This window comes from Coregonus clupeaformis, chromosome 18 (genome assembly GCF_020615455.1).
Source record: "Coregonus clupeaformis isolate EN_2021a chromosome 18, ASM2061545v1, whole genome shotgun sequence".
NCBI classification, from domain to species: Eukaryota; Metazoa; Chordata; class Actinopteri; order Salmoniformes; family Salmonidae; genus Coregonus; species Coregonus clupeaformis.
Genome location: NC_059209.1, coordinates 45,307,655 through 45,324,143, shown reverse-complemented (window position 1 = coordinate 45,324,143; position 16,489 = coordinate 45,307,655). Strand labels below are relative to the sequence as shown.

General features: G+C 42.6%; 2 protein-coding genes across 3 annotated transcripts in view; both read left to right on the top strand.

Annotated features, from left to right (window-relative positions):
• The first annotated feature begins 160 nt into the window (after positions 1-160).
• LOC121530867 (progonadoliberin-1) lies at positions 161-996 on the top strand. The gene is made up of 3 exons (XM_041836168.2): positions 161-366; positions 508-606; positions 792-996. Exons 1-3 carry the CDS (start codon positions 226-228, stop codon positions 831-833), a joined length of 282 nt encoding a protein of 93 aa, XP_041692102.1. The 5' UTR covers positions 161-225; the 3' UTR covers positions 834-996.
• A 36-nt stretch (positions 997-1,032) lies between these two features.
• The window catches only part of ankrd39 (ankyrin repeat domain 39), a 28,986-nt gene continuing 13,529 nt past the window's right edge, over positions 1,033-16,489 (top strand). The window contains exons 1-4 of one of the 2 annotated variants that reach the window (XM_041836166.2): positions 1,037-1,562; positions 1,678-1,781; positions 1,894-2,097; positions 13,538-14,746. In XM_041836166.2, the coding sequence (XP_041692100.1) occupies positions 1,469-1,562; positions 1,678-1,781; positions 1,894-2,097; positions 13,538-13,684 (549 nt within the window). In that variant the 5' untranslated portion in view covers positions 1,037-1,468 and the 3' untranslated portion in view covers positions 13,685-14,746. Of the gene's footprint in view, positions 1,563-1,677; positions 1,782-1,893; positions 2,098-13,537; positions 14,747-16,489 lie in introns of those variants that run through there. The other variant, XM_041836167.2, reaches the window with a different exon arrangement.

The following is a 16,489-nucleotide window of genomic DNA, read 5'->3' as shown; positions in this document are numbered from 1 at the left end:
AAAGTATTGTTAAGCTTTTAAAAGGCTCTTTGGGGTGCCTGAAGTGGAGGTGCTTAGTGCTGCTCTAATATATTTTTGAGAGGAGCCTTTTTCTGTAATCCACGTTGTAACCTCCTGCAACTAGGTGATGGGGCTGGGGGGTGGGGCACATGGGAACCAAGCTGCCTATAAAACCTCAAAGACACATGAGTTGCTCAGCTAGAGTAATAAGGCTGACTTTGCAGAATGGAAGAGAAAAAGGTCCTGTTGTTGCTGCTGCTTTTGGTGGTGGCTCTAGTGTCACAGGGTTGCTGTCAACATTGGTCCTATGGCATGAACCCAGGGGGGAAAAGAGCGACTGGCAGCCTGTCTGACACCCAGGACAATGTAAGTACTTTACCTATTCATAATGTGGAAGCAGAACTAGCTAGGTCTATTTACTAAAGGTTGAGATGGTAAAGTATACAATGATGGAAGGGATGTTCCTATATTTGCATAGTATAATCTAGCTAAATGACAATTCTACAGATGGCTGAAGACCTTCTGAAGATAGACCCTTCTTGCAGTTTGTTTGGCTGTGCTGATGTCTCACCTCATGCCAAAATGTACAGGCTGAGGGCATTACTTGTGAGTGACATTTACAATTTTGCATATACATTTCCCTTCAAGAAGCTACCCAGAAGTTGAATATAAAGCGAAATTGTGTTGGTAGTTCAATATTGCTACTTTATTTAATGTATGTGTTTTTTCTAAATGTTTTTCACAATTTTTATCCAAATTGTAAATTATGTTTTTCCTTTACTTTTTTGTAGGCAAGCCTCGCTGACAGACAAAGTGGACTCAATAATATATAGCAAATGTATGCTAGCTAACTCAATGAAACATTGCAGTGCCATCATTGTGTTTTATGGTGGTCTTTGTTGGGGGTCCCATTTTTGTTGGTTTGCATATTACATAGTATGGCTTTAAAACAGTGGAACACGATGTCAAAATAAAAGTGCCAACACATGATTGCGAGAATGAGTTACGTTGTCGACTCTTGTAGCAAACCTTTATTTAGAAAATGTCGACAGCATGGCTTTTATGTCGAGTTCATGTGTCTACATGTTCATCACGGGTTATATAAGTATTTGTGTTCATTCTGTGGTTGTTGTTCATTATTAGAATTTCCAGGTAATTAGCTAAATAGCTCAACTCGAGCTCAGTTGCTTTGAGGAGCACGTTTCCAGACAATCGTCCGGTTTTGCTAGCAGCTGTGTTAGCTAGTTATGAGAGCTAGCTAGCTAGCTGTAGCTAACAACATTAGCTAGCTAGGTACAGCAGTGGGACTTGGAAGCCAGCTACTGAGTGCAATGTTTTCCTCATGTTTCGTGATAGCATTACAAACTTCGGCAGACATCGAGACATACGAAATAAGAAATACCACATTTGTTTTTCAAATGCGTAGTTTTTTTTGACAAGAACATAAACAACTGCACTGCAGACTGCAATGTCGTCTGGAGGCCATCAATGTAGGTGCTGTTCCCACCAACTTGCGTCCCCCAGTGCGCACCAAACATTGGATGAAATGGACTTCGAAAGAGGTAGCTAGATTAGAATTTATATTTGGTACTTTCATACTCATGAACAGTTTCCCTGATTTAAATGGATCACACAACACATATGGAGCTGTAATGACTCACGTGTGTGATATTACAGGTATCTGGTCTGCTGCAATGGATGGAGACTTGGAGAGGGTCAAATCACTTGTCAAGAAGGGTACAGACCCTAACCTAAGAGACTCAGCCAATTACACTGCTCTGGTGAGGATGTCTCCCAAGGCTAGAATGATAATTTCACCTATATTTTGTAACACATTTTTGCTGAGTTGAACTGATCTTCCTAACTATGTGGAATGGTTGTGATTTATTTCAGCACTATGCCAGCCGCAGTGGGCAGGAGTCTGTATGTAAGTTCCTTCTTGAGAGCGGGGCATGTGCCAACCCTCAGACGCCGGGTGGGGCCACTCCTCTTCACCGATCTGCCTACTGTGGACAGCTGGATGTGGTCCAGCTGCTGCTTCACCATGGGGCAGATCCCCAGCTATGTGATGGTGATGGATCCTCCCCATTACATAAGGTGCAGTACTAGTCAATGGCAATACAAGGAAAATAATACAAAAACAATAACTGCAGCATTATGTTGTAAGGCAATACTGTAAATCAGGGATGAGCAACTTTTTAGATATACACAGTTGCAGCCAAATATATTGGCACCCTTGCACTTTACTTGAATGATTCCCTATTTCTTCTCAAGTAAGTTGAAATTTTAGAACTTTTAGTCACCACACGTTGTTATTGGATTTTCAACATTGCAGAACCAATTTTATTTTTGTATTAAAACTTAAGTTTACAATTTTAATTGAGAAAATAAAGACAAATAGCATGGACAGAATTATTGGCACCCCGGAGCTAGTGCTTGGTTGCACAGCCTTTGGACAAGATAAACAAACGCTTCTTGTAGCCATCAATGAGCTTGGTGCACCTTTCTACTGGCAATTTGGCCAACTTTTCAACAGCAAACTGCTCTAATTCTTCAACTGCTATTTTAAGATCTCGCCATAGATTTTGGATGTGATTCAGATCTGGACTCTTCGCTGGCCTCTCCAGAACAGTCCAGCAGTTGGTGGAGGGACAACTCAAACATTGAAGAATTAGAGCAGCTTGCTGCTGAAGAGTAGGCCAAATTGCCAGTAGAGAGGTGCAGCAAGCTCTTTGATGGCTACAAGAAGCATTTGTTGTCAGTTATCTTGGCCAAAGGCTGTGCAACCAAGTACTAGCTCCGGGGTGGCAATAATGTTGTCCATGCCATTTCGTATTTATTTTCTAAATAAAAATTGTAAACTTAAGTTGACAAAAATATAATTGGTTCTGCAATATTGCAAATCCAATGTGTGAAGACCAAATTTGGTTGTGCATCAGCAGTTTTTCTCTTGTTATGTCAGTCGCTGACTAATCTCGGTTACCCAGAAGTAAAATTCTCGCGAAAGTTGTCTGTCCACGAGAGATTAATCATTGACAGTCACTCAATTAGCCCATGTCAGCGAACATGTTTTAGATTGGTAAGTTAGTCTAGCCATGGCTTAGCAGATAATATGAAAATAATAACAATATTTACCTGACTCAAAGAGAAGGAATATAATAGCTATTCAACAATTCTAGATGAAATTGTGTGGAAAAAGGACTGGGGGGGGTGAAATATGGCCAAAATATACTTCTCCCATGGACAAAGAAACTCAAAAGGGGTGATGATATTAATTAACAGTAATTTTGATCCGAATGTGCAAATTGTCCAAACAGATCCGCAAGGTAGATGGATGATTTTAAATATGTTATTGGACCATAAACAGATATAGCTCATTAACCTTTACGGACCAAATAATGATGATCCACGCTTCTTTGAAAATATATATAATAAATTATCAACCCTGCAAGCAATACAATACTCTATTATTATGTTTTAAATAGCTCAATGGACTGTAAAGGAAATCACACTACAAACTATCACTCTCTTAAGGAAATCATGAATGTCATGGATACATTAGAACTAGTGGATATATGGAGGCTTAAATATCCTGACCTAGTGAGATGTACAGTGGGGGAAAAAAGTATTTAGTCAGCCACCAATTGTGCAAGTTCTCCCACCTAAAAAGATGAGAGAGGCCTGTAATTTTCATCATAGGTACACGTCAACTATGACAGACAAATTGAGAAAAAAATATCCAGAAAATCACATTGTAGGATTTTTAATGAATTTATTTGCAAATTATGGTGGAAAATAAGTATTTGGTCACCTACAAACAAGCAAGATTTCTGGCTCTTACAGACCTGTAACTTCTTCTTTAAGAGGCTCCTCTGTCCTCCACTCGTTACCTGTATTAATGGCACCTGTTTGAACTTGCTATCAGTATAAAAGACACATGTCCACAACCTCAAACTGTCACACTCCAAACTCCACTATGGCCAACATCAAAGAGCTGTCAAAGGACACCAGAAACAAAATTGTAGACCTGCACCAGGCTGGGAAGACTGAATCTGCAATAGGTAAGCAGCTTGGTTTGAAGAAATCAACTGTGGGAGCAATTATTAGGAAATGGAAGACATACAAGACCACTGATAATCTCCCTCGATCTGGGGCTCCACGCAAGATCTCACCCTGTGGGGTCAAAATGATCACAAGAACGGTGAGCAAAAATCCCAGAACCACACGGGGGGACCTAGTGAATGACCTGCAGAGAGCTGGGACCAAAGTAACAAAGCCTACCATCAGTAACACCTATGCCGCCAGGGACTTATATCCTGCAGTGCCAGACGTGTCCCCCTGCTTAAGCCAGTACATGTCCAGGCCCGTCTGAAGTTTGCTAGAGTGCATTTGGATGATCCAGAAGAGGATTGGGAGAATGTCATATGGTCAGATGAAACCAAAATATAACTTTTTGGTAAAAACTCAACTCGTCGTGTTTGGAGGACAAAGAATGCTGAGTTGCATCCAAAGAACACCATACCTACTGTGAAGCATGGGGGTGGAAACATCATGCTTTGGGGCTGTTTTTCTGCAAAGGGACCAGGACGACTGATCCGTGTAAAGGAAAGAATGAATGGGGCCATGTATCGTGAGATTTTGAGTGAAAACCTCCTTCCAAACGTGGCTGGGTCTTTCAGCATGACAATGATCCCAAACACACCGCCCGGGCAACGAAGGAGTGGCTTCGTAAGAAGCATTTCAAGGTCCTGGAGTGGCCTAGCCAGTCTCCAGATCTCAACCCCATATAAAATCTTTGGAGGGAGTTGAAAGTCCGTGTTGCCCAGCGACAGCCCCAAAACATCACTGCTCTAGAGGAGATCTGCATGGAGGAATGGGCCAAAATACCAGCAACAGTGTGTGAAAACCTTGTGAAGTCTTACAGAAAACGTTTGACCTGTGTCATTGCCAACAAAGGGTATATAACAAAGTATTGAGAAACTTTTGTTATTGACCAAATACTTATTTTCCACCATAATTTGCAAATAAATTCATTAAAAATCCTACAATGTGATTTTCTGGAATTTATTTTCTCATTTTGTCTGTCATAGTTGACATGTACCTACATGGCGGAGACTCAATCAAGCTAGTCGTCTTGACTTCTTTCTTATGTCATTCTCGTTGCCACCAAAAGTTTAAAAAGTGTTGATAGGGGACAGAATGCGGTCGGACCATCATATAATTGGCATATACATTACTCTTACTGAATTTCCACGTGGGCGAGGATATTGGAAATTTAATCAAAGCCTATTGGATGAAAACTTGTTTTTAACTAGGACAGAGGAATTTATAACTTAATAGTTCTATCATAGCATAGGTACAGCAAATCCCCTTATTGTATGGGACACTTTTAAATGTGCCTTTAGAGGCCATGCAATTCAGTACTCATCTCGAAAACAAAAGCAATTTAGGTCAAAAGAGTCCATACTAACAAAGGAAATAGAAGGTCTAACAGAACAGATAGATAGCAATAAAAACAGTAACATAGAGGCTCAGAATAAATTAGAGAAAAAACTAAAAGAAATGGAGGAACTTATTCAAGAAAGATCAAGTGTAATATATTATAAAAATAAAGTAAACTGGATGGAATATGGGGGGAAATGCACCAAATTATTTTTTAATCTTCAACATAGAAATGCTACCCATGATTCACCAAATGATATTTTGAAGGAAGAAGCAAAGTACTTTAAGCATATGTTTTTGTTTCAGTCGCCTCCATCTCCTCTACCTGAAGCTAATTGTATGGATTGTTTTTCTATTGATAATGTAAAATTAACAGCCATACAGAAATAATAATGTGAAGGTGAAATTACAGAGGAGGAACTTCTGGATGCAATTAAAGACTTTAAGTCCGGGAAAACTCCAGGGTTGGATGGCATACCAGTTGAAGTATACCAAACCTTTTTTGATATGCTCAGAGGACCGTTATTAGCATGTTTTAACCACTCCTATGTAAATGGTAGATTATCAGACACTCAAGAAACAGGTCTGATTTCATTATTACTGAAACAGGATACAAGTGGAAAATATAAAGATCCTGTCCATTTTAAAAAATTGGAGGCCCCTTACACTTCAGTGTTGTGATGCAATAATTCTAGCAAAATGTATAGCGCATAGAATTAAAAAGGTATTGTCTGACATTATTCATTGTAATCAGACATGTTTTTTTACATGGATGAAACATTGGAGATAATCTAAGGCAAATACTGGAAACAATAGAACACTATGAAAAATCAGGAAAACCAGGCCTGCTACTCATAGCTGACTTTGAAAAGGCTTTTGATAAAGTAAGACTGGAGTTTTTTTTGGAGAATCTCTTATAAAATGGGTTAAAATCATGTATAGTAACCCTAGGTGTAAAATAGTAAATAATGGCTATTTCTCAGAAAGTTTTAAACGGTCAAGAGGTGTAAAACAAGGTTGTCCACTATCGGCATATCTATTTATTATGGCCATCGAAATGTTAGCTATTAAAATCAGATCCAACAATAATATCAAGGGATTAGAAATCCGGGGGTTAAAAATAAAGGTATCATTGTACACTTATGATTCATATTTTATTTTAAATCCACAACTTGAATCCCTCCACAGCCTCATCGAGGCTCTAGATACATTTTCTAACCTCTCTGGATTACAACCAAATTATGATACATCTACTATCTTACTTATTGGATCATAAAAAATTAAAGATTTTACATTACCGTGTAGTTTACCAATAAAATGGTCTGATGATGATGTGGATATAAAATGCCACTTAATTACCTAAAAATCATACAATGTGATTTTCTGGATTTTTTTTTATTAGATTCTGTCTCTCACAGTTGAAGTGTACCTATGATAAAAATTACAGACCTCTACATGCTTTGTAAGTAGGAAAACCTGCAAAATCGGCAGTGTATCAAATACTTGTTCTCCCCACTGTATATACACCTGTTCTGAAATGCCCCAGAGTCTGCAACACCACTAAGCAAGGGGCACCACCAAGCAAGCGGCACCATGAAGACCACGGAACTCTCCAAACAACAGGTCAGGGACAAAGTTGTGGAGAAGTACAAATCAGGGTTGGGTTATAAAAAAATATCAGAAACTTGAACATCCCACAGAGCAGCATTAAATCCATTATTAAAAAATGGAAAGAATATGGCACCACAACAAACCTGCCAAGAGAGGGCTGCCCACCAAAACTCACGGACCAGGCAAGGAGGGCATTAATCAGAGAGGCAACAAAGAGACCAAAGATAACCCTGAAGGAGCTGCAAAGCTCCACAGCGGAGATTGAAGTATCTGTCCATAGGACCACTTTAAGCCGTACACTCCACAGAGCTGGGCTTTACGGAAGAGTGGCCAGAAAAAAATAAGCAAACACGTTTGGTGTTCGCCAAAAGGCATGTTGGAGACTCCCCAAACATATGGAAGAAGGTACTCTGGTCAGATGAGACTATAATTTAGCTTTTTGGCCATCAAGGAAAACGCTATGTCTGGCGCAAACCCAACACCTCTCATCACCCCGAGAACACCATCCCCACAGTGAAGCGTGGTGGCAGCATCATGCTGTGGGGATGTTTTTCATCGGCAGGGACTGGGAAACTGGTCATTATTGAAGGAATAATGGATGGCGCTAAATACAAGGAAATTCTTGAGGGAAACCTGTTTGTCTTCCAGAGATTTGAGACTGGGATAGTTTACCTTCCAGCAGGACAATTACCCTAAGCATACTGCTAAAGCAACACTTGAGTGGTTTAAGGGGAAACATTTAAATGTCTTGGAATGGCCTAGTCAAAGCCCAGACCTCAATCCAATTGAGAATATGTGGTATGACTTAAAGATTGTTGTACGCCAGCGGAACCCATCCAACTTGAAGAAGCTGGAGCAGTTTTGCCTTGAAGAATGGGCAAAAATCCCAGTGGCTAGATGTGGCAAGCTTATAGAGACATACCCCAAGAGACTTGCAGCTGTAATTGCTGCAAAAGGTGGCTCTACAAAGTATTGACTTTGGGGGGAGGGGTGAATAGTTATGCACGCCGAAGTTTTCAGTTTTTTAGTCTTATTTCTTTTTTGTTTCACAAGAAAAAATATTTAGCATCTTCAAAGTGATAGGCATGTTGTGTAAATCAAAAGATACAACCCCCCCAAAAAATCTATTTTAATTCCAGGTTGTAAGGCAACAAAATAGGAAAAATGCCAAGGGGGGTGAATACTTTCGCAAGCCACTGTATATATATATTGTGATGTCACGAGAGGCTGTGTCCTGGAGGGACGTTACATCCCCCTGAGATGGCTGCAAACCCAGACAGCTATGGCTCCATCTGCTGGTATGGTCGGGAACTCCAACCCTCTATGGCCAATCTTCCCACGCAGCTGAAACCAATCAGGAGCTGATGAGCTGAAGGTTTGTTGAAGGGAAGAGACACGGTCTCCAACCTGGGCTCTCTGGAGGACAAGAGTGCTGCACGTCCACTTCCATGAGGAATATAAGGATTTGGAGATACTTACCTTTGGGAAATACTCACCTTGGGATATATGCACCTGTGGAAATACGTGTGGGACATTTGGAAGGACGTTTTGCTGGGTTGGCCACTAGCTGCAACGGGGAATACAGTAAGACTGGGGAAAAGTTATTTGAGCGAGGGAGAGTTATGATTTTGGATGTGGAAGAGACATCCCTGAACTGTTAACCCTTAAAGAGCCACCAGAGAACAGAATTGTGTTATACTTTCGTTAGTTTCCCAAGACCTTTAATAAAATCCTTGTTTTGGTTGAACCTGGTCTCCTTGCACTACTTGAGCAATCCCGCTAAAAGCTGTGTAGCCTCTCGTGACGTCACAGATGGTGGAGAATACGGGCACGCTCAAGCGTTAATAGTGCATGTCAGAGGAGGATACCGAAGGTTTGATCACCCAGTTTTCCAAGTTGGCCGTAGGCTCCCCGCCGACTGAAATGGAGGACATATTGAAAGCCCTTGTTGCTGGCCAGCAAGCCCAGATGCAAGCAAACGTGGCTCTCTTGGAGGAGCAAAAGAAAGCCAACCTTCTGAAGGCAGAGGAATTGCAGTTGCAGAGACAGAGGGTTGTCCAAAATACCCGCCCAATAAAGGCAAGTGACTTTATATCTAAGATGGGAGCTACCGATGACATTGAGGCATACCTGCATGCATTTGAGGCCACGGCCACTAGGGAAGCCTGGCCCAAGCAACAGTGGGTTGGTCTGTTAGCCCCCTTTCTAACCGGGGAATCGCTGAATGCTGTCCGGGACCTGGGCCCTGACCAGGTTACTGACTATGATGCCCTGAAGTCTGAGATCCTCAGCAGATATGGACTCACAAAGTTTGGTATGGCCCAGCGCTTTCACAGCTGGACCTTCCAACCAGACCAACCTCCTCGGGCGCAGATGCATGAACTTGTCCGAATCGCAAGGAAATGGCTGGATCCGCAGAGGAATACAGCAGCGGCGGTGGTGGAGGCCGTTGTGGTGGATCGTTACCTACGCGCCCTGCCTTATGAGGCAAAACGGTTCATCAGTCAACAGGCCTTGACCACGGCTGATCTGACCGTGGAAGCTGTGGAAAAGTACCAGGCCACAGCGGAGATGCTGAATGCTTCCGAAAAGACCCCAGGAGTGCGGCCCCACCACAAATGGGAAGAACCCGTCCAAAGGACCCCAAGGTCTCGAACCCAGCCACGTCAGGACTTATCCCGGCTCCAGGGGGAGCCAGAAACCAGGCGGGTCCAAGAAGAGTACACCAGGAGGGGGAAACTCGACAGTGTTACCGGTGTGGGGAGATGGGACATATCTCCTGGCAGTGTGGGAAACCAGCCGATGAACCTATGCCCACTGCGGAGTCCTCCAGCTCAGCACCCACACACCGTTTTGCCTCGCTCTTGGGAGTCGTAGATGGCGGCCCAGATCGACCCCCCACCTGCCCGGTAACTGTGAATCACCATGATGTGGAGGCCTTACTGGATTCTGGTAGCCGGGCCACCCTGGTGCGTAAGGATTTGGTGGGCCCAACGTGTCTGACCCCGGGGAAAGTCCTCCCAGTTTCCTGTGTCCATGGGGACACCAGAGAATACCCCATTACTGAACTTACAATGACCAGCACACGGGGAACCATACACACGACGGCGGGGGTGGTTGATTCCCTCCCCGTCCCTGTCCTAATTGGATGAGACTGCCCAGCCTTTTACCCACTCTGGAGAGAGTCTCAGGAGAGGATAACCCGAGTACCTCGGAAACGGAGAGGCAAGACTCATCCTGGGAAGGCTCCGGTGCAATCCTCCGAGTTACTCACTCCCGCCCGGGCTCTGATAGGGATGGCAGGTGCCCAGACCGACACAGAGACGGAGCTACAGAATCTGGACAAAGAACTGTCTGGTCTGGAAGGGGACCGCTGAGAGGTATCGTTTGTTAAAGCAACAGTTAGACATGAAGACAGAAGAGTTAGATATCCTCCAGGCTAAACTCCAACAGAGCTCCTTCCATAAGCAACAGGAGGAGCTGGAGAGGCTGCGCAGGACCATCGAGGAGTGTGAGGAGACCCTGCGCAGTAGTAAGGAGGTCCAGAAGAAGGCAGAGGAGAAGTACAAGGTGTTGGAGAACAAGATGAAGAATGCGGAGGCAGAGAGAGAGAAGGAACTGAAAGCTGCTCAACAGAAGCTAAACTCTGCTAAAACCAAGGCTGATGCGTTCAGTAAGAAACTCAAGGAGAGACAACAGGAGGCTGAGTCCCTGGTCCTAGAGGTGGAGGAGTTGAAGAGAGAGCAGGCTGGCAAGCACCACGGCAATGCGGACGCCCTCTCCCGGCGTGATGCCTTCTTCGCTGCCTTTACCCCGACGAGGACGTCGGTCCCGAGGGAGGGGGATGTGTGATGTCACGAGAGGCTGTGTCCTGGAGGGACGTTACATCCCCCTGAGATGGCTGCAAACCCAGACAGCTATGGCTCCATCTGCTGGTATGGTCGGGAACTCCAACCCTCTATGGCCAATCTTCCCACGCAGCTGAAACCAATCAGGAGCTGATGAGCTGAAGGTTTGTTGAAGGGGAAGAGACACGGTCTCCAACCTGGGCTCTCTGGAGGACAAGAGTGCTGCACGTCCACTTCCATGAGGAATATAAGGATTTGGAGATACTTACCTTTGGGAAATACTCACCTTGGGATATATGCACCTGTGGAAATACGTGTGGGACATTTGGAAGGACGTTTTGCTGGGTTGGCCACTAGCTGCAACGGGGAATACAGTAAGACTGGGGAAAAGTTATTTGAGCGAGGGAGAGTTATGATTTTGGATGTGGAAGAGACATCCCTGAACTGTTAACCCTTAAAGAGCCACCAGAGAACAGAATTGTGTTATACTTTCGTTAGTTTCCCAAGACCTTTAATAAAATCCTTGTTTTGGTTGAACCTGGTCTCCTTGCACTACTTGAGCAATCCCGCTAAAAGCTGTGTAGCCTCTCGTGACGTCACAATATATACAGTGAGGGGAAAAAAGTATTTGATCCCCTGCTGATTTTGTACGTTTGCCCACTGACAAAGACATGATCAGTCTATAATTTTGATGGTAGGTTTATTTGAACAGTGAGAGACAGAATAACAACAACAAAATCCAGAAAAACGCATGTCAAAAATGTTATAAATTGATTTGCATTTTAATGAGGGAAATAAGTATTTGACCCTTCTGCAAAACATGACTTAGTACTTGGTGGCAAAACCCTTGTTGGCAATCACAGAGGTCAGACGTTTCTTGTAGTTGGCCACCAGGTTTGCACACATCTCAGGAGGGATTTTGTTCCACTCCTCTTTGCAGATCTTCTCCAAGTCATTAAGGTTTCGAGGCTGACGTATGGCAACTCGAACCTTCAGCTCCCTCCACAGATTTTCTATGGGATTAAGGTCTGGAGACTGGCTAGGCCACTCCAGGACCTTAACGTGCTTCTTATTGAGCCACTCCTTTGTTGCCTTGGCCGTGTGTTTTGGGTCATTGCCATGCTGGAAAACCCATCCACGACCCATTTTCAATGCCCTGGCTGAGGGAAGTAGTTTGCTTGACGGTGGGGATGGTGTTCTTGGGGTCATAGGCAGCATTCCTCCTCCTCCAAACACGGCGAGTTGAGTTGATGCCAAAGAGCTCGATTTTGGTCTCATCTGACCACAACACTTTCACCCAGTTCTCCTCTGAATCATTCAGATGTTCATTGGCAAACTTCAGACGGGCCTGTATATGTGCTTTCTTGAGCAGGGGGACCTTGCGGGCGATGCAGGATTTCAGTCCTTCACGGCGTAGTGTGTTACCAATTGTTTTCTTGGTGACTATGGTCCCAGCTGCCTTGAGATCATTGACAAGATCCTCCCGTGTAGTTCTGGGCTGATTCCTCACCGTTCTCATGATCATTTCAACTCCACGAGGTGAGATCTTGCATGGAGCCCCAGGCCGAGGGAGATTGACAGGTCTTTTGTGTTTCTTCCATTTGCGAATAATCACACCAACTGTTGTCACCTTCTCACCAAGCTGCTTGGCGATGGTCTTGTAGCCCATTCCAGCCTTGTGTAGGTCTACAATCTTGTCCCTGACATCCTTGGAGAGCTCTTTGGTCTTGGCCATGGTGGAGAGTTTGGAATCTGATTGATTGATTGCTTCTGTGGACAGGTGTCTTTTATACAGGTAACAAACTGAGATTAGGAGCACTCCCTTTAAGAGTGTGCTCCTAATCTCAGCTCGTTACCTGTATAAAAGACACCTGGGAGCCAGAAATCTTTCTGATTGAGAGGGGGTCAAATACTTATTTCCCTCATTAAAATGCAAATCAATTCATAACATTTTTTACATGCGTTTTTCTGGATTTTTTGTTTTGTTATTCTGTCTCTCACTGTTCAAATAAACCTACCACTAAAATTATAGACTGATCATGTCTTTGTCAGTGGGCAAACGTACAAAATCAGCAGAGGATCAAATACTTTTTTCCCTCACTGTATATATTTATTTATTTGCTGAAAAAAAAACATATGGGGGATTGGAAGTGATGCAGACAATTAACATTGATGGAAGTTACAATCTGTCTGCAATATTAAAGCTGATCTACCCCCTAAAAAAAAAAGTACAAAAAAAATAACAAAAAAATAAATACTAAAATATAAAATTAAAACAATTTAAAATATGAAAAAAAGTTTGTCTATCCAGCTATTACCGACTGGGGGGCTGCCATTGAATTTATTAGTCACTCTCACTCAGATATCATATTAAGAACTGCAAATATGGCAAAATATGTAGAATTGCACGAAATTTGCTGTAAAAAAAAAAAAGAAATTCTCTCAGTGCCAACTAAATGTAACTTAGGGCTGGCTCTGACTGCATGTGTGGGTATGGATGTGGGTACACAGACCCGCGAGCCACTGCGGCCCCTCGTGATGAGTTCAGATCTTTTGTGGCCCACACCCCCATCAATGTTGCCCATCCCTGCTGTAATTGTATCACTTACAATGGTATGTGTTGACGAATGGAGCAGGCTGCAGAGCAGGGCCATGAAGAGGTCTGCAGACTCCTTCTCCAGTGCTGTCCCTCCCTCCGGAGCCACACAAACAAGAAGTCCCAGGTACCTTACCAGCTAGCACCAGATGGACATCTGAAGAAGCTCCTGGAACCCCCACAATAACACAGGGACACCCAGCTTAACCAAAGTCAACACAACACTTTACCTATCTGGTTTACTAGAAGCTTATCAGTGAGGCAGTCACTTGAGTTCAGCATGTCTGTGTTTGTTTTCTTAAGGTCCCCACCTAAACTGGCTGGTAAGAGATTGATGTTATCTGTTGTATTTCTTTCTCAACCAGCAGGGGGAGCAAGTATACCAGCAATTGGTTTACTTTGTCTCTGAACGTTCACTCTCACAAAATGCCATGGCACGCTGATCCTGACATCCTGGCCCTGAATTTGTTAGGTCTGGATGACCCTTGGATAACTGCAGTAGCAGACGCCTGTTTGTCTGTACTAGCTGCTTTGAGCCATAGAGCAAGTGCACGTCTGTGAAAAAGATGTACTGGAAAACTGATGACTGGGTAAAAAATGAATCTGGCAGTAGTTTGCTTCTTGTTCTTCTGTTTTTTCATAGAAGGTTGTGAAGCTGAAGAGGCTTTACATATGGTGGGAGTGCATTCCATATGGTGTGAGACTGAAATGTGTATGAGTGTGTTGTAGAGTGTAAGTAATTCTGCAGCCTATGGATTTTCCTTGGACAAAGGAAATAGCACCAGCCTCAACAAAAATAGGATTAATCAAGCAAATTAGTTGGCTTTAGTTTGACAACAAATACATTATTTATATAATGAAAAACCTCTCAACATTTTGTCTGTTCAGTTACGATGTGTAAGACTTGTATAATGTGTAAATGAATGGATTTATTGTCTTGATAATGGATCTTGTTTTATTGGATCAAGTCTATAACATTTGTGGTTACGGACACCAGAGGAAAAATTACATCTTATATGTCTGGACTTAATAATAATAATAATAATATGCCATTTAGCAGACGCTTTTATCCAAAGCGACTTACAGTCATGGCAGTAGCAACTTGGCCAACATCCTTGCCTTTCAATAATTAGCTAAATATATGGTTTGGAGTTCAACTTTTTGCTGTCTCTCTCTTGTTAGTATTAATTAAACTGAATAAATAAAAAACTCCAAACATATTCTCTTAATATTACTACCATCTTTACAACACCTTTCACTGCACCTATCCAGTGTATGTGACAATAAAACATATCTATATAGTGTGTGTGTGTGTGTGTATATATATATATATATATATATATATATATATATATATCAGTACCAGTCAAAAGTTTGGACACACCTACTCATTCAAGGGTTTTTCTTTATTAAAAAAAAACTATTTTCTACATTGTAGAATAATAGTGAAGACATCAAAACTATGAAATAACACACATGGAATCATGTAGTAAACAAAAAAAGTGTTAAACAAATCAAAATATATTTTATATTTGAGATTCTTCAAAGTAGCCACCCTTTGCCTTGATGACAGCTTTGCACACTCTTGGCATTCTCTCAACCAGCTTCACCTGAAATGCTTTTCCAACAGTCTTGAAGGAGTTCAATCATCTCAATTGGGTTGACACTGTCTGTGATTTATTTAGAATTCAAGGCACACTTAACCAGCATGGCTACCACAGCATTCTGCAGCGATACGCCATCCCATCTGGTTTGCGCTTAGTGGGACTATCATTTGTTTTTCAACAGGACAATGACCCAGCACACCTCCAGGCTGTGTAAGGGCTATTTGACCAAGAAGGAGAGTGATGGAGTGCTGCATCAGATGACCTGGCCTCCACAATCCCCCGACCTCAACCAAATTGAGATGGTTTGGGATGAGTCGGACAGCAGAATGAAGGAAAAGCAGCCAACAAGTGCTCAGCGTATGTGGGAACTCCTTCAAGACTGTTGGAAAAGCATTCCTGGTGAAGCTGGTTGAGAGTATGCCAAGAGTGTGCAAAGCTGTCATCAAGGCAAAGGGTGGCTATTTTGAAGAATCTCAAATATAAAATATTTGTTTTACACTTTTTTGGTTACTACATGACTCCATATGTGTTATTTCATAGTTTTGATGTCTTCACTATTATTCTACATTGTAGAAAATAGTAAAAATAAAGAAAAACCCTTGAATGAGTAGGTGTTCTAAAACTTTTGACCGGTTGTGTATATATTAGATAATTGACTGGTTCCATTATTAAGAACAGCTTCTTTTTTAAACGGGACAGTTCTCCGAGGTCCTTGATGTGATATTACTCATGAAGAGGAGGCTGGATGGCTTGAAGGTGTTTGACGCAATGCCTACAGTAACAGCTGTGAAGTGTGGGAGGCTCAACATTATGCCTCTGCTCTGTCTGCTGTCTGTTCAGGCTGACTAGATGTCACCTCATGGCGTTCCTAATGTGATGCTAACTATCACTTTCTCTCTCAATCTGGCACACCACCTTCACCCTCCCCAATCTCTAGTCTCCACCTTCATGCCCTTCCTCTGCTTCCTATAGTCTACTTCTAGCTTACTTTGAGCTTTGTTTTGGCTCTAATTCTTTCATTTTATCCTGTCCCTACCTAGTGGTCTTTCTGTAATTATCTTCCCTGCTCTGCTGTTCTCTCCCAAGAGGCTCAGTGTAAATATGGACACATTACATAAACCACATACTGGAGTCTGGGGAACTTGGACCCTTTTCTTACCACTACGGGATATGAAGGACTGTCTGAGGAGCGGGGTGGCGAACAAGATTTATACCACATACTGTCTTTGATTCTACTATTCAATTCACATTACATCCTTGCCTTAACTTTCGTTGTGGCTGGCAATGCGTCACTCTAATCTTCCTCAGCAGCTCAAATTGACTTTAAATATCACAGTAGCCACTAGCCAGTAAGCACAAACTATTCAACAATGACAAACTTTTCT

Excerpts from the sequence above, each read along its gene's own strand:
- LOC121530867 (XM_041836168.2), top strand. The coding sequence starts at position 226 with ATGGAAGAGAAAAAGGTCCTGTTGTTGCTGCTGCTTTTGGTGGTGGCT. Across the intron at positions 367-507 it reads TGTCTGACACCCAGGACAAT|ATGGCTGAAGACCTTCTGAA; the intron begins GTAAGTACTTTA and ends ACAATTCTACAG. Across the intron at positions 607-791 it reads ACAGGCTGAGGGCATTACTT|GCAAGCCTCGCTGACAGACA; the intron begins GTGAGTGACATT and ends ACTTTTTTGTAG.